General features: G+C 44.2%; 1 protein-coding gene across 1 annotated transcript in view; it reads left to right on the forward strand.

Annotated features, from left to right (window-relative positions):
* LOC125452340 (dynein axonemal heavy chain 8-like) overlaps positions 1–27943 on the forward strand; it is a 1165100-nt gene that overhangs the window by 894735 nt on the left and 242422 nt on the right. The window contains exons 68-72 of the mRNA XM_059645122.1: positions 5261–5414; positions 6660–6824; positions 11366–11592; positions 14725–14843; positions 22917–23020. Coding sequence (XP_059501105.1) covers positions 5261–5414; positions 6660–6824; positions 11366–11592; positions 14725–14843; positions 22917–23020 — 769 coding nt within the window. The remainder of the gene's footprint in view (positions 1–5260; positions 5415–6659; positions 6825–11365; positions 11593–14724; positions 14844–22916; positions 23021–27943) is intronic.

Raw genomic sequence — 27943 nt, forward strand, 5'->3', positions numbered from 1 at the left:
AGCAGGGCAAACTTGCACATCTGCCCACTTCCACACTCAACCTCATTTGGTTGTGAAAAACTCTGCTCCATGCATCAGGCTGCCACAGTTGTGGAACCACCATAATCATACACTTTGTTCTCCCATTTATGAAAAGAAATTACTGGTAATGCTGGTGAACTCACCAAGCAGAGTATTAACATACTTAAACCTTGCCTTTTCTGATTTGCCAAACCCCAAACACTCTGCAACACATGATTCATTGTCATTCAGTTTCAGTCTCATGAGGTCCACCTCAGACACTAATCTCAAATATTGGATTCCCATGTAATGACTGACCAGTAGAACTGAGGGCATGGGTAGGATGGTACCAGTGCCAGTTTGCTCATCAGCGAGGTCACACACAAGTCTTGCTGCAGAGTACTCAAATACAAAATTTGATGGGCCAGGATATTGAAGATGAGCACATCTAGGAAATGCTGGGCAGCCTGAAGAGACTGTGTATATCAGTTGCAGAGCTTCTCTTCAACTTGCTGCACAGATTTGTCATGAACTCCTCCAGGGCTGGAGCATCTACAAACAAAACACATTGTGTTGCCATCAACATTTGGATGGCTGCCATCTTAGCTGTGAGGTTCAGTGTGGAAATGAACAAATAAGATTTTCATGTAACCCTAGCCTTCTATTCTGAGGGAAAACATTAACAGTGTCAGGGTACTGGCTGTGCAAGGGGCATTGGCTCCATAGAATAGGAACCTTTCTCAGAACTACTGCTGTCCTTCCAGCCACTCCTTCGATGCCATTGTCTCATGTCCAGCTAGACTGTTGCCAAAGTTATGTCGGTGCAGTTCATTGTCTGATCTCTTACTGCAAGGCTGCTCAAGATCATCTTCCAAGTTGTTTGTGGCATCCAAGGGATCTTGCACCATGAGGAAGCATGCCATGTTACCGAAACCTCATGAAGAAGATGCCAGTGTCTTTCCTGCTGTAGTGAGCATCCAAGATACATCAGTGTAATGAGAGAGTTTATTGGTGTTGTCTGTTGCAGCCTGAGAGGAGCTTTTGCTATAAAAGTAGAGTGTAGATGTTCCCCGGACAGTTGCAGACAGTGTAATCCATGATCTGATTTAATGCTGTAGTCATGACTGCAACATCTAACCTAACTCAGGAACAACTCTGTTAAAACAAAGTCACATTATCAACACCTTCCCAGTAAAACTGAAGCAAGAAAAGTGGCACCTGAAAACCCAATGTGAATATACCCCTTACTGAGTGCTCCACACCTCTACTCTTTTCCATTTCAACAGCTTATGTTTTTTATGATGTCTTCTTTGATGTGCCCAACCAACACAATTCCAAAAGATAGTCCTGTCAGATCAGACCATCCATTTTTGGAAACACAACAGGGGAAAAGTAGATCACAGTGCTGACTTCTCATCATAATTCCAGTAGGGAAGAAAATATGAACTTAGAATAATAGTAAAAGTAACAATCATCAGTCGCAGATCATTTCTTGTGTGGCTTTTTGTATATTTATCTATTGGAGCAATAATAGGAGTCCAAGAAAACGCTAAAGGAAATTCTAAGCTGCAATGTTTAATCTTGTTGAATACAAGCATTTGATAATTAAATATTAGTTGCTGTTTTGTTCAATACATTCATCAAAACTTTTCATCAACAGTCGCATAGTCTCACATTTTTCTGAGACTCCATCGCAGGAAGCAAGAACGAATCCAAAGAACATACTTGACTTCACACAACTATTTCAGAGAATAATTTCCGAGGATCACCATCTTTTGTTGTGGTGAAGAGGCTTGTGTGTACCTGGGAACCCGAGCATAGCTTCTAGCAGGGTCACTCATGATATTAAGGTCATGGTGGAGGTTCCAAACAAGACACTGATCCATGAAGACCTCAACAGCAGAGGATGATAGCTGAACTTAAATTAGAACATCACAATGGTTGCGAAGGCAAATGAAGGTTGCACTAGAGAAAGTCCCCCACCTTGGTCTCCATGCCACTGGGCTTCGACCCCCTAACTACTGAGGTTCATGTGGTGGCTATCTGTACACCAGCTTTCCCATATCAAAAGACATCACGCATGGGCATTCTCCCAAAAGTTAAGAGTCCTATTTACATCTCGGACAAAAGTCCTGTGGTGATCAGCTAGTGGCAGAGAGGCTGGACTATGATAGCTGGGAGTCCTTAGTCACAAACTGACTCATTAGGCGGTGGGTGTCAGATTCAGTTGTTTTGCTCCTGACAAGGCAGATTGAGCATTTCAGCAGCTGTGCCCATAACTGAGCAGTCCTGTTTAGGATCCGCTCTGCTGGAAAAGACGTCCTCAAAATAGCCCAACCGAAAACTCCTGACTGGATTACCACGTACAGAGGGACCTGTCAGAAATGAGGAATAATAAACTGTGGAGCCTGGAATGTAAGAACCCTGATGGACCCAACTAACAGTGACCGACCTGAGAAAAGAACTGAAAAACTGCCAGATTGACCTAACTGCTCTTTCTGAAAGCCGCCTTGCAGACGAAGACAACTGAAGGGGCTGAAAGGTGGTTACACCTTCTTCTGAAAGGGGAAGGCTGTTGATCAGCCTAGAATTTACAGTGTTGTATTTGCAAGTAAGAACCAGCTCATCAGTTGCCTGTCTGATTTTCCTGTGGGGATCACCAACCAACTTATGACCATTTACTTGATGCTCACCAACAACCAGATGGCTACAATTGTGAGGACTTATGCCCCAACTCTTGACTCGGAGGAGGAAGTTAAGGAGACTTTTTGTGCCAGCCTTGACACACAGTTGTCAAGCATCCTCAAGGACGACAAGACAGTTCTTCTTAGAGACATCAGTGCCGGAGTTGGCCCAGACTGCATCCTTTAGAATGGCACCATAGGAAGGGAAGGTATTGGAAACAAAAACTCTAATGGAGTCCTTCTTCTCACAAAATGTGCTGAATGCAACTTCACCATCACAAGCACGCTCTTCCATCAGAAAAACAAATCCAAAACAATTTGAAAGCTCCAAAACTCGAAACAATGGCATGTTGACAATTCTATCATTGTTCACTCCAGGGACCAGAACAATGTGAATGTCAGCAGGGCTATGATCAGCTGAGATGACTGCTGGACTGACCACTGCGTTATCAGTTCCACAATGTCCATCAAACTACACACAAAGAAGAGGATTCAGAAGAAGCAGACTCAGCCAAGATTCAACATCAACTGCCTGGATGACAGGTCACTACAAGCCTCACCTGCTAAAAGCCTACCTCAGGAATACACAGAGAACCCAAGAGAACACAGGAGTCTGCTTCAGTCAACCACTCTGCAGTAACACCTTCAGGTAAAAGTCCAAAAACCATCAGGACTGGTTCGATGAGAATGACAGAGAAATTGAACAGTTCATTTCCAAGAAAAGGACAGCTTTCTGTGACTGACAGAATGACATCAACTGCAAGGCTGAAAGAAGCGCCTACTCCAAAGCTAAGGCTGATGTCCAGATGAGGGGAACGGAGCTTAAAAATAAATGGTAGACTGATAAGGTGTTGCAAATCTGGCAGCTGGCAGATGCCAGTGACACAGGGGAGGCAGTAGCCTAGTGGTATTATTGGCTGGACTATTAATCCAGAGACCTGGATAACATTTTGGGGACCTGGGAAGGATTTGTTTTTCTGATGGAAGAGGGTGTTTGTGATGGTGAGATTGTACTCAGCACATTTTGTGAGAAGGACGCCATTAAAGTTTTTGTTTCCAATACCTTCCCTTCTTTAGGGAAGGAAATCTGCCATCCTTACGTGGTCTGGCCTACATGTGGCTCCAGATCCACAGCAATGTGTTTGACTCTGAACTGCCCTCTGGACAATTAGGAATGGGCAATAAATGCTGCGTAGTCAGTGACGGCCTCATCCCGTGGGTGATTAAAGAAAAAAAACAGGCTTCTTCAGTGCCACCTGGGCAGTATACAGTCCAAGCTACTGTGGTCTAAAAACCCTGTGCTGTAAAGATGGACAAAAACTGCTCAAGGACAGTGAGGCAATAAAAAACGCCTGGAGAGAACATTTCCAAGAACTCCTCAATCATAATACCAATATTAATTTGGAAATCATCAACTAATGCCGAGAAATCCATGCAAGGTGACGTGGGAGAACCTCCCAGTGCGACCGAAGTACAAAGTGCCATAAGGAGTTTGTGAAACAACAAAGCTGCTGGTCCTGACGGGATTCCTGCAGAGATCCTAAAGTGAGGTAACCCTACAGCTCCATGAACACTAACACACTTTGCTCTTGAATATTTGGCTCAAAGAAGAACTCCCCGGAGCTCATGGATGCTCTGACTGTGACCATATTCAAAATGGGGGACACGGCTGACTGTGGGAATTACACAGGCATCTCCCCTCTGTCAACCACTGGCAAAGTGCCTGCACATGTCCTTGCCAATAGACTTCTGCCATTATCTGAGGAAATACTCCCTGAATCACAGTTGATCTTTACCTGTCCAGAGGAACAATAGACATGATCTTCACAGCATGCTAATTACAAGAAAGATATCAGGAGCAGAAGCAACCTGAAGAAGCCTCTTATGTCACCGGCATTTGTGAATTGTTGGTTTTACATGACCTCCATCAACCTAGCTAAGGCCGTTGACACAATTAATCACCAGGCTGTCTGGCGATCACTGTCATGATGCAGCAGCCCTGATAAATTCATCAGGATGCTGAGCCTGCTACATGATGACATGTCTGTGACAATGCTTAGGAACTGTGGATTAGAGTCTGAACCTTTAACCGTGTAGATGGGGGTCAAGCAAAGCTGTGTAGTGTTTGCAATGAGATCAGCAAGATGTACCTCATAGAATATGAATTCCCTGATCGGGGCAGATAATCTGGTCCAATTAGGGAGCTCTGGCTGATAGATATAAACAGGAGTATCAGAGGTTCTGCTCACGCTTGCTACCCTTCAACCCATGGGAACTGTTACAGAGTCTATAAAATCTGGAAGGTGACCACAAATGCAGCCATTATTTCTATTGCCATTTCCTTAAGGCTACAGTACTGTACTAGATTATGCATCTCCTTAATAGCCATTACAGTTGGAGTAAACCTTGTACTCTGCAATTCCCTCGATCTTGCCACATATGACCCATTACTTTCACTAAGATTTTGGGATGCCATCTCAATCTCCCCTTCTGTGACATTTTGTTTCTAGGTTCAAAATGTGCATTCATGCAAGTGGTTATTTTTGTAAGATGTGTAATTTTATTGCTTCTGTCAGAGCCTACAATGTTGGCAATCTAATGGATGACTTGAAGATATTGTACAGAACAGCTGGGGCAGAAGGCAGAGGAATCACTTTCATATTCACTGATAATGACATCAAGGAGGAGTCCTTTCTTGAGTATCTCAACAATGTGCTTTCTTCTGGAGAGGTACTTAGTTTCTTAACTTTCTTACAGCCTGACCTTTATGCTTCCTTTACATCTGTACTTAATTTAATATTTTCAACCATTTATTATAATACACCTCCATAAGTATATACTGCAATTGTAGTTAAAAGTTCTTAGTATCTCATCTGATGGTTAAATTTGAATATTCCAATTAGATCATTTGTAATTGTGTAATAAAGTATAAATGTGCCAGAATGTAAATGATAAGACCATAAGACGTAGGGGCAGATATAGGCCATCCAGTCCAATGTTTCTGCACTGCTATTCAATGAGATGTTACTCCCTTGTCCTGGCTTCCACAATCAGCCAATCTTTGCAATAATTAGAAGTATAAATTCCAAGGGCATCTGCTGGGTAGGAGAGGAAAATTTGGTCAGAGACAAAACATTAAGCTTGCAGCAGGGATTAAAATGCTGCACTGTGAAAGGGGAGCTTCATTCAAATATCAACACTTCAGAGGCTGAGGACATAAAGGAAGTGTTCATATGTGAGGAGTTGCTTCTGAACTAAATTCAGTTGGGGAAGTGTGAGGCTATCACTTGGATCTGAGAAAAACAAATCAGAATGGTGAAAGATACTTTGAATACGTGCGAGATCTGACTGTTGGTAGTATTCTCACGCCTGGGTAAGAAGATTGGGCATTGCATAGGTGAAGTCTCACTCCAGGAATTGAACTCAAAAACAAGTGGTTTCACTCCAGTGCATTGAGAATGTGCTGCATTATTGGAGGCATCATCGTTCACATGAACGGAATCCTCTCAATGTTCATGAATAACACAGTATTCGTCCTGAGTCAGTCAGTAAATTAACTGGAATTGGCATAAGAAGCACACTCTTGCTATAAAACAGAAAATATTCTCATGTTTGAAATGGTGCAGAGACCTAGTAAATCTCTCTTTTATGACTTCAGGTGTTCATTCACACCACTTAACTCCACTGCCTTTGCAATTTCAAACATTACAGTGCTTAAAGTAAGCCTGCTAAAATAACTAACCTTATCAATTCTCATAAGCCATTTCAATGGATTAAAGCTGAATCCAATAATACATATGAGGAATGACAGATTTTTTTCTAATCAACCTGATCAGTGATGTTATGACACACCTCTACAGCAGGTGGGACTTGAACCTAGACCTTTGGCCCAGAGGTAGGGACATTACCACTGCGCCACAAGACCTCTTCTGAAAGGTTGTATATTTAATTTGTTTGTTTTTTTGTCTTTGATAGGTATCAAACTTATTTGCTCGAGATGAACTTGATGAGATTACGCAATCCCTGATTGCACCAATGAAGAAAGAAGCACCTCGCATTCCTCCTACTTTTGACAATTTATATGACTATTTTATTAATAGAGCTAGAACAAATCTACATGTTGTCCTCTGCTTCTCTCCGGTGAGTTCTCACCAGTTTTACAAGTTCATAACCTCAATTAGATACATGGTGACTGTCTCTATCCTGGTAGAGGATGGAAACGAAGGCAATGACATTCTCTGAGATTCTTGACTCTTGCTTCTTAGATGTGGTTTTGGATGTGCTGGGATTGAGGCTTTTCGTTTAGGTTTCCAAGACTGGGATTAAAGGCTGCAATGAAAAACTTAAAGATTTCTTAGTGTGTCAAGCTGCTGCCCTTACCTTGGATGTTCTTAAGATGTTGCTGCTTCCTGTACACCTGGAAAGAGGAGAGTAGGGCCTTCTCACCAGTTGGCTGCTGATATTCAATCTCCCCATCAGCAAAGGCAAAATGCACAGTCCCGCACTCTCATTCAAGCTCCTTGAAGGAGGTCAGTTATGTTAGCCATCACCTCCCACTGATCAGCACATGCTCACAGTTGTTTTGCATATTGTACTCCTGCAGACATGGAGAAACATTGGGAGACATTAGCATTGTTACTACTCTGCACTCAGCACTACTAATGGAGATATCAATTCCCCAAAGTTGGCAAGAAGGATGAGGTATTAAGCACGTGAGCCGCTAAACCTCCTGAATAAAGGGTGTTTTGTTTCATCAACAGATAGAATAGGTTTTATGTCATTGTCATACAACCCTAGCTGAACATGGCAAGAGGAACAGAAATAGATTATTGAGCCTTTAATCCTGTTCCACCATTCAATACATTCATAGCTGATTTGTTTGTGTTTTGAATTCCACAATCCCATCTACTACCAAGAAGCCTTGATTCCTGTGCTTAACAAGAATTTATCCACCTCTCCACTTCTCTACAATGCCTTTACCACCTTACGATGCAAAGTACCAAAGTCACACATCCCACTGAAAGAAAGTCACACATCCCACACATCCTTATCCTGTACAGAAATGGTGACAACTAACTCTGGACTGATCCGCAGAGAAAACTTCCTTTCAATGCCCACTTGGTCAATTCAGGAACTTAAATATTCCAGTCAAGTCACACCTCACTCTTCTAAAGGCCAGTAGAAACAAGCCCAGTCTGTCCACCCTTTCTTCATTAGACCACTACTCGTTCCAGATATCTGTCGAGCAAACCTCTGAACCATTTCCAACACATTTACTTCTTTCCATAAAAACACAGAAATTAGGAGCTGAAGAAAGCCATTTGGCCCGTCAAGCCTGATCCACCATTCAATAAGATAAAGGCTTATCCTCTATCTCAATGCTATATTCCAGCTATCTCCCTATACCCCCTGATGCCTTTAAAAGGCAAAAACCTATCTATCTTTTTCTTGAATATAGTCAATGACTTAGTTACCACAGCCTTCTGTGGTGGAAAATTTCCACAAGTACACTATCCTTTGAGTAAAGTTTCTTCTCATTTCATTTTAAAGTGGATTGTCCTGTATCCTGAGACAGTGTTCCTTAGTTCTAGACTCCACAATTATCAAAAACATTCTCCCTGCATTTAGTCTGTTCAGTCATGTTAAATTTGGTATGTTTCAATCAGATCCCTCTCATCGTTTAAAATTCCAGTGAATACAGGCTCAACCAAGTTATCCTCATGCAACAGTCATCCCCAACATCAGCCTAGTGAACCTGTGCTGCATGCCCTCTTTAGCAAGTCTATCCTCTGTTAGGAAGTGAGACTAAAACTGCATGCAATACTCCAGGTATGATCTCACCATTTTCCTCTACAACTTCAGGAAGATATCACTACTGTGGAACTCAAATCCTCTTGCAATGAAGGCCAGTATACCAATTGCCATCCTCTTTGCTTTCTGCACCTGCTTATCTACTTTCATTGACTGGCGTATCAAGGAAATCCACATTTCCCAATGTAGCATCATTTAAATATGTTACAGACCAGACCAGACCAGATCCCCTCAAAATATTTTAAGAAGGTGGCCTAGACCTCAACTTCTTCTAATTTTAAAGGCAAATGCAGTTCAACTGGTCAAACTACCAGACATTAGGCAAAATATCATTTATTCAAACACTGTAGTTAAAATACAACAAAAGATAGAAGAACTTAGAGCACCTTAACTTCACTGGAAACTTAGCAGAAGTAACTATTCCTAATTAACTGTTCCACTGCAGTAACGTCCCATTAACACACCCCTTGGTAAAAAGGTAAAGTCAGACACAAATTATCTCACATGCAATCCAGCAGCAAAAAGAGATAAAAAATATCAAGCGAAAATTCAGACAAAGTAGCAGCCAGGAGACATTTTAGTGCACCTTCCAGCCTATTTAGCTTAAAGCTAAAATTAAACAAGAAATTCTGGTCTGTGAGAGCTGAACCGCACCCATTCAGGCTGCTTCTATTGTCCCAACTTATAAAAAAACTCAAGGCCTCACAAGCTATTTACATTTAACACAGACTGCACAGTAGCTCTTGTTCAATATCTCTCTTAATAGAAACCAGGACAAAATACATGTCTTAAAGCCACAACATCGTCACACCTTCCCCTTTACAAAATGAACTGTCCCTGTCAATGTACAACGATGGCTTTATTTTTAAAAAGCCCTAGTCTTGCTGTATTAGAACACTATAATACATGTACATTACAATGACTCTAAGCATGCAAACATTCACAACGACAGTCTATTTCAGTCAGTTTACTCCTGCCACCAAACGTTTCCATCTTTCTTGAAGAAAATAGTGACAATGCATCAACAATTATGTTCTTTCATCCTGCCATGTGCATAATTTTCAAATTTAATGGCTGCAATAATAAGCTCCATCTAAACAGTTTGGAATTTTTGTCCTTAAATTTCTCCAAACACGTTAAGGGGTGTGATCATTGTATACAATTGTCTCAGACACATCACTGGCAATATAAATGTTGAAATGTTATAATGCCAACACTAAGCTCAAGGTTTCCTTCTCAATCATGGACTATTTCTGTTGATTATTATTCAACTTTCTGTATGAATACCCAAAAAGTGTTTCCATTTTCTCACCGTCCTCTTGTAAGAGTATAGCACCGACAGCCACATCACTTGCATCAATAGCCACTTTGGATGGCTTTACGTAATTAGCTGTGGCTAACGCTGGAGCAAAGGTTAACACAGTAACTATCCCTAATTAACTGTGTCACTGCAGTAACGTCAAATGCCTTTTGACAGTCTTCGTCTGCTGAAATTTTCTGCACTTCTTCAATAAGTAAGTCCATGGAGCAACCACACAGCTAAAATTTAGTATGAACTTCCGATAAAAACCATTCAGTCCCAGAAATCATAGTACTGCTGTCTTCGTAAATAGATTCCAAAGTTCCTCAGTAACCTTTGTTTTCACATCCCGTGGGGCCATCTAACTATGTCCAGTGACATGGCCCAGGAACATGATTTGGGTTTTAGCTTTTAATCAGGTGTTTCACTGAGCCTGCCCCATGAAGTCAATCGAACAATTCCAAATGGTTGGAAGAATAGTTGTGTAGGCTATTTTTGAAATGGGGAAAGGCTTCTGAAATCTGAAGCACAAAGCGATTTAGGAATCCTAGTTCAAGATTTGCTTAAGGTTAACATGCAGAATCAGTTGGTAGTTAGAAAGCCAAATGCAATGTTAGCATTCATTTCAAAAGGATGAGAATACAAGAGCTGAAATGTACTGCTGAGGCTGTATAAGGCTGTGGTCAGACTGCATTTGAAACATTGTGAGCAGTTTTAGGCCCTGTATCAAAGGAAGGATGTGTTGGCGTTGGAGGTGTTCAGAGGAGGTTTACAAGAATGATCGTGGGAATGAAGGGCTTGTCAAAGGGGGAGTGGTTGATGATGCTGGGTCACTACTCGATGGAGTTCAGAAGGATGAGAGGGCATCTCATTGAAACTTACAGATTATAGAGAGGACTGAAGAGAGTGGGCATGGAAAAGATGTTTCCACAACTAAGGCTAGCACCCAGAAGCACAGCCTCAGAATGAAGGGGTGACCCTTCAGAAGTGAGATAAGGTGGAATTATTTCAGGTAGAGGGCGTTGGCAATCTGGCAGTGCCCCTCACCATGAACTTAATGGCACAGCAGCCATGTGCTCTTGGCACATAAATAGCATAGCTAACACTCCCTCACACATAAAGCCCAGCCAAAATCAATGTTGGTGATATATTGAGGAGTGTGGATGTACAAACAGATCTGGATACCTTGTACACCAGTCAATGAAAGTAAACAGGCTGATGAAACAAGTAATTAGGAAGGCAAATGGTATATTGGCATGTTTTACTTCTTCAAAAAATTCCAACAACATTGTTAAACATGATTTTCCTTTCATAAAACTATGTTGACTTGGCCTGATTACCTTGATATTTTTCTAAGTGCTCTGCTGTAATATCTTAAATAATAGCTTCTAATGCTGTATCTTTTCAATGCCAGAATTTGCAGAGACTTTCCAGCAGTTTTTGTAATTTTTTTCAGATTTCTGATTTCCAAATGGATTTCATTTTGTACATTAGTAGGCTTACTAGTTTGGTATAAATATAAATGTAGTTTGTAGATTTTTGAGTTTATTGTTTTTCTGCTGGACGCTAGGTTGGTGAAAAGTTTCGATCACGTGCACTAAAGTTCCCTGGCCTGATCTCCGGTTGCACTATGGATTGGTTCAGTCGCTGGCCCAGAGAAGCATTGGTGGCTGTCTCACGCTACTTCCTTTCTGGATTTTATATTGCCTGCTCAGCCGAGGTCAAAACCCAACTGGTAGAAACAATGGGTCTCTTTCATGACAGGGTTTATCAGACATGTGAAGACTATTTTCAGAGGTATGTTCTGATTAGTGGTAGTTTATGTATTGATGACCATGTTAATGCAGGAGGTACGAAGGCTAGTCATCTTTATTAATCTGCCAGTTTCTGTTTTAAACAAATGAGCAAATATAACCAGGGTTCATTAATGTTTTATCACCCCATGCTGATTTTACAAGATAGAATCATCAACACACAATGGACTTTACAGACTGGGAAGGATGTTTCTGAAGGGAAATCTCAATTTCATATTTGTACAAGGTACAAGAAAGTATTTTAGAGTAAGTTGAGAGGTTAGGATATAAAGATATGAGTTCAAATGGATAAAAGTTAGATTTAAGACTTATTACATTCATGGGATGTGAGTGTCACTGGCTGTTTATTGTCCATTCCTAATTACCCTTCAGAAGGTGGTGGTGAGCTGCCTTCATAAACTGCTGGTACTTCAGGTACAGGAACACCCATAATAGACAATAAATTTGGAAATATTGATGTGAAAAGGCCTGAGCATCCTTCTGCACTGGTCACTAAATGCAAGAATTCAAGTGCAGCAAACAGTTCAGAAAGTAAATGGTATGTTAGCCTTTCTTGGAAGACAATGTGAATACAGAAGCAAAGACATCTTACTGCAGTCTTCCTGGACCTTAGTAAGACCACACCTGAAATATTGCATGCTGTTTTGGCTTCCTTACCTAAGAAAGGATTGACTTACCAGTGTGGGGATGGAGCACCAAAAGTTCACCTGACTGATTCCTGGGAAAGCAAGTTCATTGCAGAAGAGACATTGGATCAACAAGGCACGTAATTTATAATATCTCCAAGTTTGCAACTGAGTGATTGGTAAACTGTGAGGAAGACATAAAGACGCTTCCGTAAGGTTTAAAGAATTTGAGTGAGTGAGTAAATTTATGGCAGATGAAGTTTGATGTGAACAAACATGAAATTATCCATTTTGGTAGCAAAACCATAAAGAAGGATTATTATCCGAAAGGCAATATATTAGAAAAATGGGAGGCACAATGAGACCTGGATGGCCTTGTACCAGTTGTTGAAAGTAAGCGTGCAAATGAAGGCAAATGATATGTTGCCCTTCATAGCAAAATGATTTGAGTACAGGAGCAGGGATGTCTTGCTGCAATTGTACATGGCCTTGGTAAGACAGCACATGGATTATTGTATGCAGTTTTGGTCACCTTAACTTGAGGAGGATGTTGTGGCTTGGGAGGGAGTGCAGTAAATTTTACTAGACTGATTCCTGGGATGATGGAACTGACATGTAAGATGAGGTTGAATCAGTTAGAATTATATTTGCTGAAGTTCAGAAGAATGAGGGGACTCTCAAAGAAACCAATAAAATTCCAACAGGACAAGATAACGTAGATGTTCCCATGGTAGGGGAGTTCAGAACCATGTGTTACAATCTGAGGAAACAGGGTAAACCATTTAGACTGAAATGAGGAAACATTTCTTCATCCAGAGAGCGGTGAGTGTTTGGAATTTACTAACACAGAAAGCAATGAAGACCAAAATATTATATGATTTCAGGAAGGAGTGAGATATAGCACTTGGAGTTAAAGGTATCAAAGGAAATGGAGGAAAGCAGGAACTGGATACTGAGTTGGATGATCATCCATGATTATAATGGATGGTGCGTACCCTCAAAGGCCCAAATGGCCTACTCTTGTTCCTATTTTCAATGTTTCCATGTAAAAGAATATACATCACAGTTTTCTTCATTATTAACAAAATAGCCATTTATTGTAAACAAACTTTTTACAATGGTAAGATGCAAGACCATGTGAATTGCTAATCTATGATAATAAAGTGTGAAGCTGGATGAACACAGCAGGCCAAGCAGCATCTCAGGAGCATCTATGACTATATAATTTAATCACAAGTGTCAAAGACATAACTAAAAACAGAAAGTGCTAGAGAAACAGATAAGGTCTGGCAGTATCTGTTGGGAGTGAAACAGAGATAACATCTTGTGTCCAATTATTTCTTCAGGTACAGAAAAAGATGGGATTTCTAATTTAAGCAACATGAACTTTACTCTTTTTTAACTCCCACACACGCAGGCATACAAAGTAAACAAACATAAATATTATGAGCAGAAAGGAGCAAAACAAACAGTCAGCAGAACACAGTTCGGTACCACCAGTCCAAAATCTCAAAACCAGATGGTGTGGTGTTATGTTTCACTGAGCTAGGGAGCTTGAAATGAAGCCTCTCTGTTTCTGGAGTCATCATGCGTATTATAGATTTTATAAAAGTTCACAGAATTCCCCAATTTATGTGACTTTTAGATCCAGGTTGACCCAGAAAGCACAAAGCAGATTTCAAGGATTAACAAGGACTTCTTTTTATTCCAAGGATTTATTACAAACAAATTGATTCCAACTGCAGGTATACAATTATTAACTGTTAGTATATGACTCTACCAGTTAAAACTCTAATTACCGTTTAAAACCACTCCTCTACACACATATACAGACAGACACAACAAAACCATGAGAGCCAAAAAAACTGCGGATGCTGTAAATCAGAAACAAAAATAGAGGTTGCTGGAGAGGCTCAGCAGGTCTGGCGGCATTTGTGAAGAGAAATCAGAGTTAACGTTTCGGGTCTCCTTCGTCAGAATGTTAAAAACATGAGAGCAATGGATGGAGTGAAAGATTGGGGAGGCAGTTTAATGATCTCTAGTCAACAGTGTTCACTTAAATGATCCTTTTGAGTTTCCGGGTCTTGCTACTCCTTGATCTTCCTTCTGCAGGTACTTTGTAGGAGGCACAGAGTGACAGGTAGTCTCTAACTAATTGGTTGCCTTAAATTGTTTAGAAAGTACAAAAGTAGTTTGAAAGATTTCTGAAATGTTGGATATTTTTGGAAGCAATAGCATCAAAGAGGTAAATAAAGACTATATTATGACAGAGGGTTTGTGCTGCCTTTTATGTTCAACTGGTTATAATTTTGTTCAAAGTATTTTCCAGCAAAAATAGATACAATTGATAATGATAGCAGGATAATGATAGCAGGGAATACATAAATTCAATTTAAGATAGGTGGTCAGGCTTATAGATGTTTTATTACTATTTAAATATGGTGTAAATATCTGCATAATAATAAGTCCTTCATATTTCTACTTTTCAGGTATCGACGAAGAACACATATAACTCCCAAATCTTACCTTGCCTTCATAAATAGCTACAAATCTGTTTACACAGAGAAACATGCAAACATCAATGAACTAGCAGAACACATGCAACTGGGTAGGTATATTTCCATGGACAAATGTTGATGCCAGTTCTTGAATATTTCAGATTTTAGTGTGTGAAATTAAAGTGCATGGGATTTGGGGTTAATAAGAACGTGAGAAGACAAGAACCAGGATCAGGAGTAGGCCACCTGACCCTTTGAGCCCACTCCACCATTCAACCATGGCTGATGTTCTCGTGGCCTCAGTTGCACTTACCCACCCTTTCACCATTCCTTAAAAATTACCTATCTTAACTTTAAAAACATTCAATGAGGGAGCCTCAACTATTTCATTGGGCAGGGAATTCCAAAGATTCACAACCCTTCGGTGGAGAAGTTAACATTGAACACAGAACAGTAGAGCACAATACAGGCCTTTTGGCCCACAATGTTGCGCTGACTGATTATCCTACTAAAATCAATCTACCCTGCATAACATACATTTTACTAACCTCCATGTACCGATCCAAGAGCTGCTTGAAAGTTCCTAAAGTATCTGACTCCACTACCGCTGCCGGTAGTGCGTTCCACACACCCACCATTCTCTGTGTAAAGCACCTACCTCCCTCATCTCACTACCGCTGCCGGTAGTGCATTCCACACACCCACCATTCGCTGTGTAAAGAACCTACCTCTGACATCTCCCCTATACCTTCCTCCAATCGCCTTAAAATTATGCCCCCTTGTAATAGTCATTTCCATCCTGGGAAAAAGTGTCTGGCTATCCACTCTATCTATACCTCTCATCATCTGTACACCTCTATTAAGTTACCTCTCATCCTTCTTCGCTCCAATAAATAAAGCCCTAGTTCCCCCAACCTCTCCTCTTAAGACCTGTCCTCCAGTCCAGGCAGCATCCTGGTAAATCTCCTCTTCACCCTCTTTAAAGCTTCCACATCTTTCATATTATGAGGTGACCAGAACTGAACACAATATTCCAAATGTAGTCTAACCAGAGTTTTATAGAGCTGCAGCATAACCTCATGGCTCTTAAACTCAATTCCCCTACTAATGAAAGCCAACACACCACATGCCTTCTTTATAACCCTATCAACTTGGGTCACAACTTTGAGGGATCTATGGATGTGGACCCCAAGATTCCTCTGTTCCTCCATACTGCTGAGAATCCTGCCATTAACCCTGTATTCTGCATTCAAATTTGACCTTCCAAAAAGTTCCCCCTCAATTCATCCTAAATCTGCTCCCGCTAATTTTGAAACTATGCCCGCTTTTTCTAGTTTCACCCACCAGTGGAAACAATCTCTGTTTGTATCTTGTCTATTCCCTTCATAATTGTATATGTTTCTACAAATCGCCCGTCATTCTTCGAAATTCATAGAATCATAGAATCCCTACAGTGTGGAAACAGTCCCTTGGGGCCAACAAATCCACAATGACCCTCTCAAGAGCATCCGTCTCAGACCCATCCCCCTGCCCTTTCCCTGTAGCCCTGCATTTCTCATGGCATATCCCGCACCTAGTCTACACGTCTCTGAACATGGTGGGCACTTTAGCATGGCCAGTCAACCTCACCTGCTATTCTTTAGGATGCTGTGGGAGGCACCCAGTAGCAACCACGCAGACACAGGGAGAACATGCAAACTCCACACAGTCACCTGAAGGTGGAATCGAACCCAGGTCTCGCCTTATAAATCAACCCTCTCAACTCCAGAATTAACCTATTGAATCTCCTCTGCACTCTCTCCAGTGCCAGTATATCCTTTCTCAAGTAAGGAGACTAAAACTGCATACAGTACTCCAGATGTGGCCTCACCAGCTCCCTATACAGCTGCAATGTAACATCCTTACTTTTAAATTCAATCCCTCGAACAATGAAGGACAAATTCCATTTGCCTTAATTACCTGTTGCACCTGTAAACCAACCTTCTGCAGTTCATGCACAAGGACACCCAGGTCTCTCTGCACAGGAGCACGCTACAATTTTTTTACTGTTCAAGTAATCATCCTTTTTACAGTTATTCTTACCAAAATGGATGACCTCACATTTATTGACATAGATTGAAAAATGGCTAGCAACAGAAAGATAATCTATAGAAATAAATGGGTCCTTTTCAAACCGACCGTGCTTCATGGGGTACTGCAGCGATCGAAGATATTTGCTGCTGACACTCAGCTAGGTAGGATTGTGAGTGATGAGAAGGGTGTAAAGAGGCTTCAAGGTGATTTAGACAAGTTGAGTGATTGGTAAACACATGGCAAATGCAGTACAATGTGGACAAGTGTTAAGTTATTCACCCGACACTAAAAAATGTAGGAAAAAATATTCTTTAAATGGTGATAGATTGCTCTGGATATCTTTCCACACCAGTCACTGAATGCAAGAATTCAAGTATAACAAGCACTTGAAGGCAAGTGGTATCTTCGCCTTTATTGCAAGAAGATATGTATAGAGAAGCAAGGATGTCTTACTTCAGTCTTCCTGTACCTTGGTAAAGCCACACCTGAAGCACTGTATACAGTCTTGGTCTCCTTGCCTATGAAAGGATTGACTTGCTATGTCTGACTGATTCCTGGGATAGCAGGATTGATGAATAGGACCAAATGGATTGACCAGGCTTGTATTCACTGCAATCTAGAAGAATGGAGTAGGGGAGAATAGACTTGAAATGTATAAAATTCTAACAGAGCTGGATAAACTGGATTCGTGGATAATGTTTCTTCTGGCTAGTTGATCTACAACAAGGACTCTTGGCTCTGGATGTGGGGTGGATCATTTAGGATTGAGATAGGAGAGATCTCTTGACTCAGAGGGTGGTGAAGCTGTGGAATTCTCCACCTCATTAGACTGTGGAGGCAAAGTCTGAATATTCTTAAGAAAGAAATGTGTATATTTCTAGACACTAAAGGTGTCAAGGGGTATGGTGAGAGCATGAAAGTATGTTGTTTCAAGGATGTGACTAATACGGTTGATGAGGGGATCCCCCTGGATATGGTTTACTTGGACAGTAAGAATTCTTTCAATAAGATTTTAATGTATGAGATTAGTATGCAAAATGAAAATTATGAGATTGGGGAAAGTGTACTCACATGACAGAGAACTGACTGACAGAGAGGAAACAAAGAGTAGGTAGAAATGGGTCATTTCTGAGTGGCAGCCAGTGATAGTGCTTGGACCCCAGCTATTAACAATATATATGAATGATTTAGATGAGAGAACTAAATGTAAGTTTGTAGCTGAGTGAGAAGGTGATGTGTGAGAAGGATGCAGAAATGCTTCAGTGTAATTTGAACAAGTTGAGTGAGTGGGCAAAAACATGGCAGATGAAGTATCCACTTTGGTAGCAAGAACGGGAAGGCAGATTATTTTCTGAATGGCAATTTACTGGGGAGGAGGGTGGTGCAATGAGATCTGGATGTCCTTGCACACCAATTTCCAAAAGTAAATATACAGGTATTAGCTAGTGGTGAAGAGCCAAATGTATGTTGGCCTTCATTGTGTTCTAACATGGCGACAGTCAAACCAGTCTTTCTACCTCTGTATTCACAACACAGTAAAATACGAACATCGAAGACCCTCAAAATTGACCCTAATCATTCTTAACCAGACTTTTGAAGATCCAATCCCAGACTCACAGCCAATTTTTGACACTGGGGATTTTCGACTTAAATGAAGGACTGAGCAATTTATTAATGATTTGAGGAAAGCAAAAATTAAACAACAAGGTAATCTAATTGGTCTGTGCTATAAACCCAAACACCTTTGTTTTTAGGCCCATTCACATACAAGACTGACAGACAAACAAACATAGTTAAGGGTTCAATAAAAGAAAATAACAAATCTGGCCAGAATACTTAAATGGTCTTCATGATGCATTGTTCCATAGGCTTTAGATGATTGTTTCTTGCTTGATTTTCTGAAGACATCAATCATTGTCACCTTTACTTCCTTTATCTGAAGGTACTGTAATGCTTATAATTTAGTTTTCTACTCGTTGAACTTCTAAGAGTTGATTATAAAGGTTAAGCAGGGAGCTTTCAAATCTCCATTCTGTAGCATCAACAGCAGATTGCTTTTCTCAAAAAACATGGTCCAAAATCCAATTTAAACTCTGACTACTGTCTAACAGACTGACAGTATCCCCATGAGGCCCCAGTTACTGTTCAACATCCAACATCTGCTTAAGGTCTTTGCCAGACTTGCTGGAACCAGTTCCCAAATACTGATTTCATTAAAGGCCACCATCTGGTCCATGTTAAAACATATTACAATTCCTCAGTGATGAGGCATCTACAGAACCTTTTGATTAGGAGCAACCTGCAATTAACTTCTAGGCTTGGACTTATTAAAGATAACAAAAATTTGTTTGGTCTGTTTTCCTTTTAAGACAAACTGTCATCACAATGCGAAAGTCATCTTTAGTTCACCATCTCCAGTTCACAGCTGTACAGGGTCTTGGTGAGACCACACCCGGAATATTTTGTGCTGTTTTGGTCTCCTTATTCAAGAAAGGATGTTCTGGCCATGGAGAGAGTGTGGCAAAGATTTACCAGACTGATTGCTGGGATGGCAGGCATGACATACAAAGAGAGTGTGGATCAATTAGGAGTGTATTCACTGGAGTTCAAAAGAGTGAAGGGGATTCATCGAAACCTAAAATATTCAAGCAGGACAATACTGGGCCATTGCTGGAAAAATAATGTTATTAGAACTGAGTACAAGTAACTACAAAGACATGAGAGAGGACCTGGACAGAGTTGATTGGATGGAGAGCCTGGCAAGGAAAAACAGTGCAGCAACAATGACGGAGTTTGTGGGTGTAATTCAGGAAGCACAGCACAAGTTCATCGCAAGGAAGAAGAAACATACTAAGGGGAGGATGGGGAAACTGTGTCTGATAAGGGACGTCAGGGACACATAGACCCTGAACTCTAGCTACCTCACTTTTAAAGGCCTCCCACTTGCCAGAATCCCTTTGCCTGCAAACAAACAACTCCAATCAACCGCTGCAAGCTCCTATCTAATTCTATCAAAATTTGCTTTGCCCCAATTTAGAACGTGAACCAGTGGACCAGTTTTGTCCTTCTCCATGACTATTTTAAAATTAATAGAACTATGGTCATTGGTCCCAAAGTGCTCTCCCACTGTCACCTCAGTCACCTGTCCTGCCGTATTTCCCAAGAGTGGGTCAGGTTTTGCCCCTTCCCGAGTAGAACCCTCTACATATTGCTTAAGGAGGCTTTCCTGAACAGATGTAAAAAAATCCAGCTCACCTAAGCCCTTAACGCTATGGCCGTCCCAGCCCATGCTAGGAAAATTAAAATCCCCCACTATGACAACTCTATTGCTCCTGCAAGTCTCTGCAATCTCCCTGCATATTTGTTCTTCTAATTCCGGTTGATTATTTGGGGGCCTATCGTACCGTCTCAGTGATGTCACCATCCACTTCTTGTTTCTTAGCTCCACCCACAAAGTCTCACTGGATGATCCCTCAGATATTTCATCTCTGACTACTGCTGTGATTCTATCCTTAATCAAAAATACAACTTCCCCTCCTCTCTTTTCTCCATTTCTGTCCAGCCTAAAGCACTTGTACCCTGGCAATTAAGCTGCCAGTTCTGTCTCTCCCTTAGCCATGTTTCTGTAATGACTATAATATCCCAGTCCCATGTACTTATCCACAACCTGATTTGACAGCCTTGCCCTCTTGCATTGAAATAGATGCAATTTTAATCCAACAGGCATTCCTCACTCCCTGTCCTGTTCCAGCCTGATCTGTCTCTGCAACTTGCTGTTTCTGATTATTGTATCTCCTTCCAGTCTCATTCTTGCCTCCCTGCTGAGGAGAATACCACCCCCATGCCAATCTAGTTTAAACTCTCCCTTGTAGCACCAGCAAATCTGCCTGCCAGGATTATTGGTCTCCATGCAGTTCAGGAGCAACCCATCTCTCTTGAACAGGTCATCTCTGCCCCAGAAAAAATCGCCATGATCCAGAATTCAGAATCCTTGCCCCCATATCAATTTTTTAGCCTCACATTCACCTGCCATAGCCTCCTGTTCTGACCCTCACTAGGACATGGCACTGGAAGTAATCCAGAGATACTACCATCAAGGTCCGTTTTTTACTTATTTTCCTAACTCTCTACAATCACTCCGCAGGACCTCACCCATTTTTCTACCTATGTCATTAGTGCCAACATGCACAATGATTTCTGTCTGCTCACCCACCCCCTTAAGAATGTTCTGCAGCAGCTCCGAGATATCCTGGACTCTGGCACCTGGGAAGCAACACGCCATTCTGGATTCCTGTTTGCAGCCACAGAATCTCCTGTCTCTCCCCCTAATCAATGAGCCTCCCATCACTGCAGCCCTATTTATCTTTACCCTTTCCCGCTATGCCTCTGAGCCAATCGTAGCGCCACTGACCTGGCTACTGCTGCTTTCCCCTGAAAGGACATCTCCTCCCGCAGCAGTATACAAAATGATATAACAAAGTGTGACTCCTAAGAACACTCCTAAGATGCTGCTTGGCCTGCTGTATTCATCCAGCTTCACACTTTGTTATCTCAGATTCTCCAGCATCTGCAGTTCCCATTATCTCTGATTACAAAATGATATGCTTGTTTTCGAGGGGAATGGCCACAAGGGATCACTGCACTCTCTGCCTACTCCCTTTGCCTTTCCTGCTGATCATCCAGCTACAGCCTGTATCTGGGAACCAAAACTAGAAAATGTAACAGATCTGTCTATCCTAACTTGCCCTACTCTGTCTTTATCCACATTGCTATAGAGTTCTTTTGTTTTATCATTTCGCATTTCTAAATCATTCTTCACTCAAAACCTCCATTTTGCAACCCCTGCCGATTTCAATTTAAAGCCCTATTAGTTGTACGATTCACCAAAGGCACTGATCCCCACAGCCAGGTTAATGAAGCCCATTTCAGTCTCCTCTTCCCTCAATACTGCCACCGATGTCACAGGAATTAAAATCCCTTCTTCCCATATCAAACTCTGAAACATGTGTTTAATTCTCATATCTGCATGACCCTGTACCTATTGGTCTATGGCTTGGGTAGCAATCTAGAAATAACTAACTTTCAGGTTTTACATATTAATTGAGACCACAACTCTTCCAACTGTCTCAGCAGAACATCATTGCACTTGTGCTTGCCCTGGACCATGATCTCATTCTTCAAATTCACTGCCAGTTGTAAAGAGACTGCTTTATCCCTGGCAACAGACAGGCAGCACCACCTTCAGATCTCCCAATAGCAGCTGCAGCAAACAATATATATTGCTTTGATTATTCTGTACCCTATCATCCCTATCTCATTCCCTCAACTGAATGGTATCTCATTCTGCCATGTTCTGTTTGCCTATCCTCGTGGCAGTTCTTGTTCTCATGTACACTCGCACTAAGTACCTCATACCTGTTGGTCAAAGTTAATAGTGTAAACTCTCCCATCACCTGTTGGTTCCCCGTACCTGCCTAATTCACAATTACACCTTACTGTCCCTGATCATTGTCCAGTTTTAAAATACCTAATCTGAGTGGTGTGATGGCCTCCCACACAAAGTATTCTTGGTAATGACCTCCTTAATGTTCCACAATATCGATATTCAGGCTCTAGCCCAATAACTGATTCAAAGTTGTTTAAGATGTAAGCACGTATCATGAATGTGGTTTTCAAAAACGCAATGTATTCCACAGATTTCCACAGTGCAACATATCCCCTGCCAGTCCAACCTTATTTATTGACTTGCTTTGTTGATTAGTCAATACATTTGTTAGCTAAAGGAAAAGAGTATAAAGCAAGTCTCCTTGTCTTAAGGCAAAAAGAGCACATTCCCCAACTGCTGGAGGTTTAATAAAAAAACAGTACCTCCTTCCCACTCTGGACAAGGTTCCTACTTGCACCAAATTTCTAATTACACTCAGTGATGATGCACTGTCATCGCGTTTTGTGTTTCATCACTTTGTGCTATAGCAAGCAACTGTGTGGTGTTGTCGCTGTGTGAAGAGCGGAGGCTTCTATTAGCATACCTTCATTTTAGTGATCAATAGAAAGGAAGGGAACTTTTGTGAAGTGCATCAGCTGTAACCAGACAAAACATCTTATTGCAGGTCTCTCCAAGCTTCTAGAAGCAACAGAATCTGTCGCTGTCCTCGCTCAAGAACTTGCGCAGAAAGAAAAGGAATTGGCAGTGGCTTCGCGTAATGCAGATAAGGTTGGTGCACATAATGATTTAAAATATTATATTATGTATCTTGTAGTCATTTGGATGTCGGAACTTGAGTGTTGCTGAAAAAAGCAATTTTGTTGGAACAATTTGACTTGCCCTCATCAAGACGATTTGCAAGAATATCAATTCAAAAGGAGAGCCAGCATTCACACGGCATGAGTGAAGGGTCCTAATGGATTGGCGAATAGATTCTGATTGGTAGAGGTGTTGCCATGAAAAATGCACCAATTAATGATGTTTGACGGTTAACTGCCTGCCTTTGTGTAAATTTTAAACCAGGCAGATTGATTCTGGTTAATAAAATGTGAGGCTGGATGAACACAGCAGGCCAAGCAGCATCTCAGGAGCACAAAAGCTGACGTTTCGGGCCTAGACCCTTCATCAGAGAGGGGGATGGGGGGAGGGAACTGGAATAAATAGGGAGAGAGGGGGAGGCGGACCGAAGATGGAGAGTAAAGAAGATAGGTGGAGAGAGTGTAGGTGGGGAGGTAGGGAGGGGATAGGTCAGTCCAGGGAAGACGGACAGGTCAAGGAGGTGGGATGAGGTTAGTAGGTAGCTGGGGGTGCGGCTTGGGGTGGGAGGAAGGGATGGGTGAGAGGAAGAACCGGTTAGGGAGGCAGAGACAGGTTGGACTGGTTTTGGGATGCAGTGGGTGGGGGGGAAGAGCTGGGCTGGTTGTGTGGTGCAGTGGGGGGAGGGGATGAACTGGGCTGGTTTAGGGATACAGTAGGGGAAGGGGAGATTTTGAAACTGGCGAAGTCCACATTGATACCATATGGCTGCAGGGTTCCCAGGCGGAATATGAGTTGCTGTTCCTGCAACCTTCGGGTGGCATCATTGTGGCAGTGCAGGAAACCCATGATGGACATGTCATCTAGAGAATGGGAGGGGGAGTGGAAATGGTTTGCGACTGGGAGGTGCAGTTGTTTGTTGCGAACTGAGCGGAGGTGTTCTGCAAAGCGGTCCCCAAGCCTCCGCTTGGTTTCCCCAATGTAGAGGAAGCCGCACCGGGTACAGTGGATGCAGTATACCACATTGGCAGATGTGCAGGTGAACCTCTGCTTGATGTGGAATGTCATCTTGGGGCCTGGGATGGGGGTGAGGGAGGAGGTGTGGGGACAAGTGTAGCATTTCCTGTGGTTGCAGGGGAAGGTGCCGGGTGTGGTGGGGTTGGAGGGCAGTGTGGAGCGAACAAGGGAGTCACGGAGAGAGTGGTCTCTCCGGAAAGCAGACAGGGGAGGGGATGGAAAAATGTCTTGGGTGGTGGGGTCGGATTGTAAATGGCGGAAGTGTCGGAGGATAATGCGTTGTATCCGGAGGTTGGTAGGGTGGTGTGTGAGAACGAGGGGGATCCTCTTGGGGCGGTTGTGGCGGGGGCGGGGTGTGAGGGATGTGTCGCGGGAAATGCGGTCAAGGGCGTTCTCGATCACCGTGGGGGGAAAGTTGCGGTCCTTAAAGAACTTGGACATCTGGGATGTGCGGGAGTGGAATGTCTTATCGTGGGAGCAGATGCGGCGGAGGCGGAGGAATTGGGAATAGGGGATGGAATTTTTGCAGGAGGGTGGGTGGGAGGAGGTGTATTCTAGGTAGCTGTGGGAGTCGGTGGGCTTGAAATGGACATCAGTTACAAGCTGGTTGCCTGAGATGGAGACTGAGAGGTCCAGGAAGGTGAGGGATGTGCTGGAGATGGCCCAGGTGAACTGAAGGTTGGGGTGGAAGGTGTTGGTGAAGTGGATGAACTGTTCAAGCTCCTCTGGGGAGCAAGAGGCGGCGCCGATACAGTCATCAATGTACCGGAGGAAGAGGTGGGGTTTGGGGCCTGTGTAGGTGCGGAAGAGGGACTGTTCCACGTAACCTACAAAGAGGCAGGCATAGATGGGGCCCATGCGGGTGCCCATGGCCACCCCCTTAGTCTGTAGGAAGTGGGAGGAGTCAAAAGAGAAGTTGTTGAGTGTGAGGACGAGTTCAGCTAGGCGGATGAGAGTGTCGGTGGAGGGGGCCTGGTCGGGCCTGCGGGACAGGAAGAAGCGGAGGGCCTTGAGGCCATCTCCATGCGGAATGCAGGTGTACAGGGACTGGACATCCATGGTGAATATGAGGTGTTGGGGGCCAGGGAATTGGAAGTCCTGGAGGAGGTGGAGGGCGTGGGTGGTGTCACGGACGTAGGTGGGGAGTTCCTGGACCAAAGGGGAGAAAATGGAGTCCAGATAGGTGGAGATGAGTTCGGTGGTGCAGGAGCAGGCTGAGACGATGGGTCGACCAGGGCAGGCAGGTTTGTGGATTTTGGGAAGGAGATAGAAACGGGCCGTGCGGGGTTGGGGAACAATGAGGTTGGAGGCTGTGGGTGGGAGGTCCCCTGAGGTGATGAGGTCGTGAATGGTGTTGGAGATGATGGTTTGGTGCTCGGGTGTGGGGTCATGATCGAGGAGGCGGTAGGAGGTGGTGTCGGAGAGTTGGCGTCTGGCCTCGGCGATGTAGAGGTCAGTGCGCCATACTACCACTGCGCCACCCTTGTCTGCGGGTTTGATGGTGAGGTTGGGGTTGGAGCGGAGGGCTGCCCGTTCTGCGGGGGAGAGGTTGGAGTGGGTGAGAGGGGTGGAGAGGTTGAGGCGGTTAATGTCTCGACGGCAGTTGGAGATGAAGAGGTCGAGGGAGGGTAGGGGGCCTGGGGGTGGTGTCCAGGAGGAGGACTTGTGTTGGAAGCGGGTGAAGGGGTCAGTGGAAGGAGGGTTGGGTTCCCGGTTGAAGAAGTAGGCATGGAGGCGAAGATGGCGGAAAAACTGCTCTATGTCCGACCGTGACTGGTATTCGTTGATGTGTGGTTGTAGGGGGACAAAGGTGAGCCCCTTGCTAAGGACTGACCGTTCGTCCTCAGTCAGTGGAAGGTCTGGGGGGATGGTGAAGATGCGGCAGGGCTCAGTGTGGCTGTCTCCTCTGGGGTTGCAGGCTGTGGAGGTTGTGGGCGGAGCGATGAGGTCGTCGGCCATGGGCGGGGTTCCGTCGGCCGTGGGCGGGGTTTCGCCGGCGTCGGCCGTGGGCGGGGTTCCGTCGGCGTCGACCGTGGGCGGGGTTGCGTCGGCGTCGACCGTGGGCGGGGTTCCGTCAGCGGTTGGAGGATCGGGGTGGGCGGCAGCAGCTGAGGTGAGGGTGGTGTGTGGGCTGTAGTACCTGGACGTGGAGGTGGTGACTGCAGCAGTGGTTCCGGAAGTTCTGTGGCCGGCGGAGGCGGATGTAACGTCATCGGTGGGGTCTCCGGCCGTGTCCTCATGGTCGATGGCGGCGGGTGCATGGTGGGGGAGGGGCAGGGACAGAGTCGGGATTTGGGAGGCGCAGGAATCCTCTTGTGGGTGGCAGGGGCCAGTGAGTTGGTTGTACTTATGAATCGTAACCGTGGTCGGACATAGAGCAGTTTTTCCGCCATCTTCGCCTCCATGCCTACTTCTTCAACCGGGAACCCAACCCTCCTTCCACTGACCCCTTCACCCGCTTCCAACACAAGTCCTCCTCCTGGACACCACCCCCAGGCCCCCTACCCTCCCTCGACCTCTTCATCTCCAACTGCCGTCGAGACATTAACCGCCTCAACCTCTCCACCCCTCTCACCCACTCCAACCTCTCCCCCGCAGAACGGGCAGCCCTCCGCTCCAACCCCAACCTCACCATCAAACCCGCAGACAAGGGTGGCGCAGTGGTAGTATGGCGCACTGACCTCTACATCGCCGAGGCCAGACGCCAACTCTCCGACACCACCTCCTACCGCCTCCTCGATCATGACCCCACACCCGAGCACCAAACCATCATCTCCAACACCATTCACGACCTCATCACCTCAGGGGACCTCCCACCCACAGCCTCCAACCTCATTGTTCCCCAACCCCGCACGGCCCGTTTCTATCTCCTTCCCAAAATCCACAAACCTGCCTGCCCTGGTCGACCCATCGTCTCAGCCTGCTCCTGCACCACCGAACTCATCTCCACCTATCTGGACTCCATTTTCTCCCCTTTGGTCCAGGAACTCCCCACCTACGTCCGTGACACCACCCACGCCCTCCACCTCCTCCAGGACTTCCAATTCCCTGGCCCCCAACACCTCATATTCACCATGGATGTCCAGTCCCTGTACACCTGCATTCCGCATGGAGATGGCCTCAAGGCCCTCCGCTTCTTCCTGTCCCGCAGGCCCGACCAGGCCCCCTCCACCGACACTCTCATCCGTCCTCACACTCAACAACTTCTCTTTTGACTCCTCCCACTTCCTACAGACTAAGGGGGTGGCCATGGGCACCCACATGGGCCCCATCTATGCCTGCCTCTTTGTAGGTTACGTGGAACAGTCCCTCTTCCGCACCTACACAGGCCCCAAACCCCACCTCTTCCTCCGGTACATTGATGACTGTATCGGCGCCGCCTCTTGCTCCCCAGAGGAGCTTGAACAGTTCATCCACTTCACCAACACCTTCCACCCCAACCTTCAGTTCACCTGGGCCATCTCCAGCACATCCCTCACCTTTCTGGACCTCTCAGTCTCCATCTCAGGCAACCAGCTTGTAACTGATGTCCATTTCAAGCCCACCGACTCCCACAGCTACCTAGAATACACCTCCTCCCACCCACCCTCCTGCAAAAATTCCATCCCCTATTCCCAGTTCCTCCGCCTCCGCCGCATCTGCTCCCACGATAAGACATTCCACTCCCGCACATCCCAGATGTCCAAGTTCTTTAAGGACCGCAACTTTCCCCCCACGGTGATCGAGAACGCCCTTGACCGCATTTCCCGCAACACATCCCTCACACCCCGCCCCCGCTACAACCGCCCCAAGAGGATCCCCCTCGTTCTCACACACCACCCTACCAACCTCCGGATACAACGCATTATCCTCCGACACTTCCGCCATTTACAATCCGAC

Source organism: Stegostoma tigrinum, chromosome 4 (assembly GCF_030684315.1).
Source record: "Stegostoma tigrinum isolate sSteTig4 chromosome 4, sSteTig4.hap1, whole genome shotgun sequence".
In the NCBI taxonomy this organism is placed as follows: Eukaryota; Metazoa; Chordata; class Chondrichthyes; order Orectolobiformes; family Stegostomatidae; genus Stegostoma; species Stegostoma tigrinum.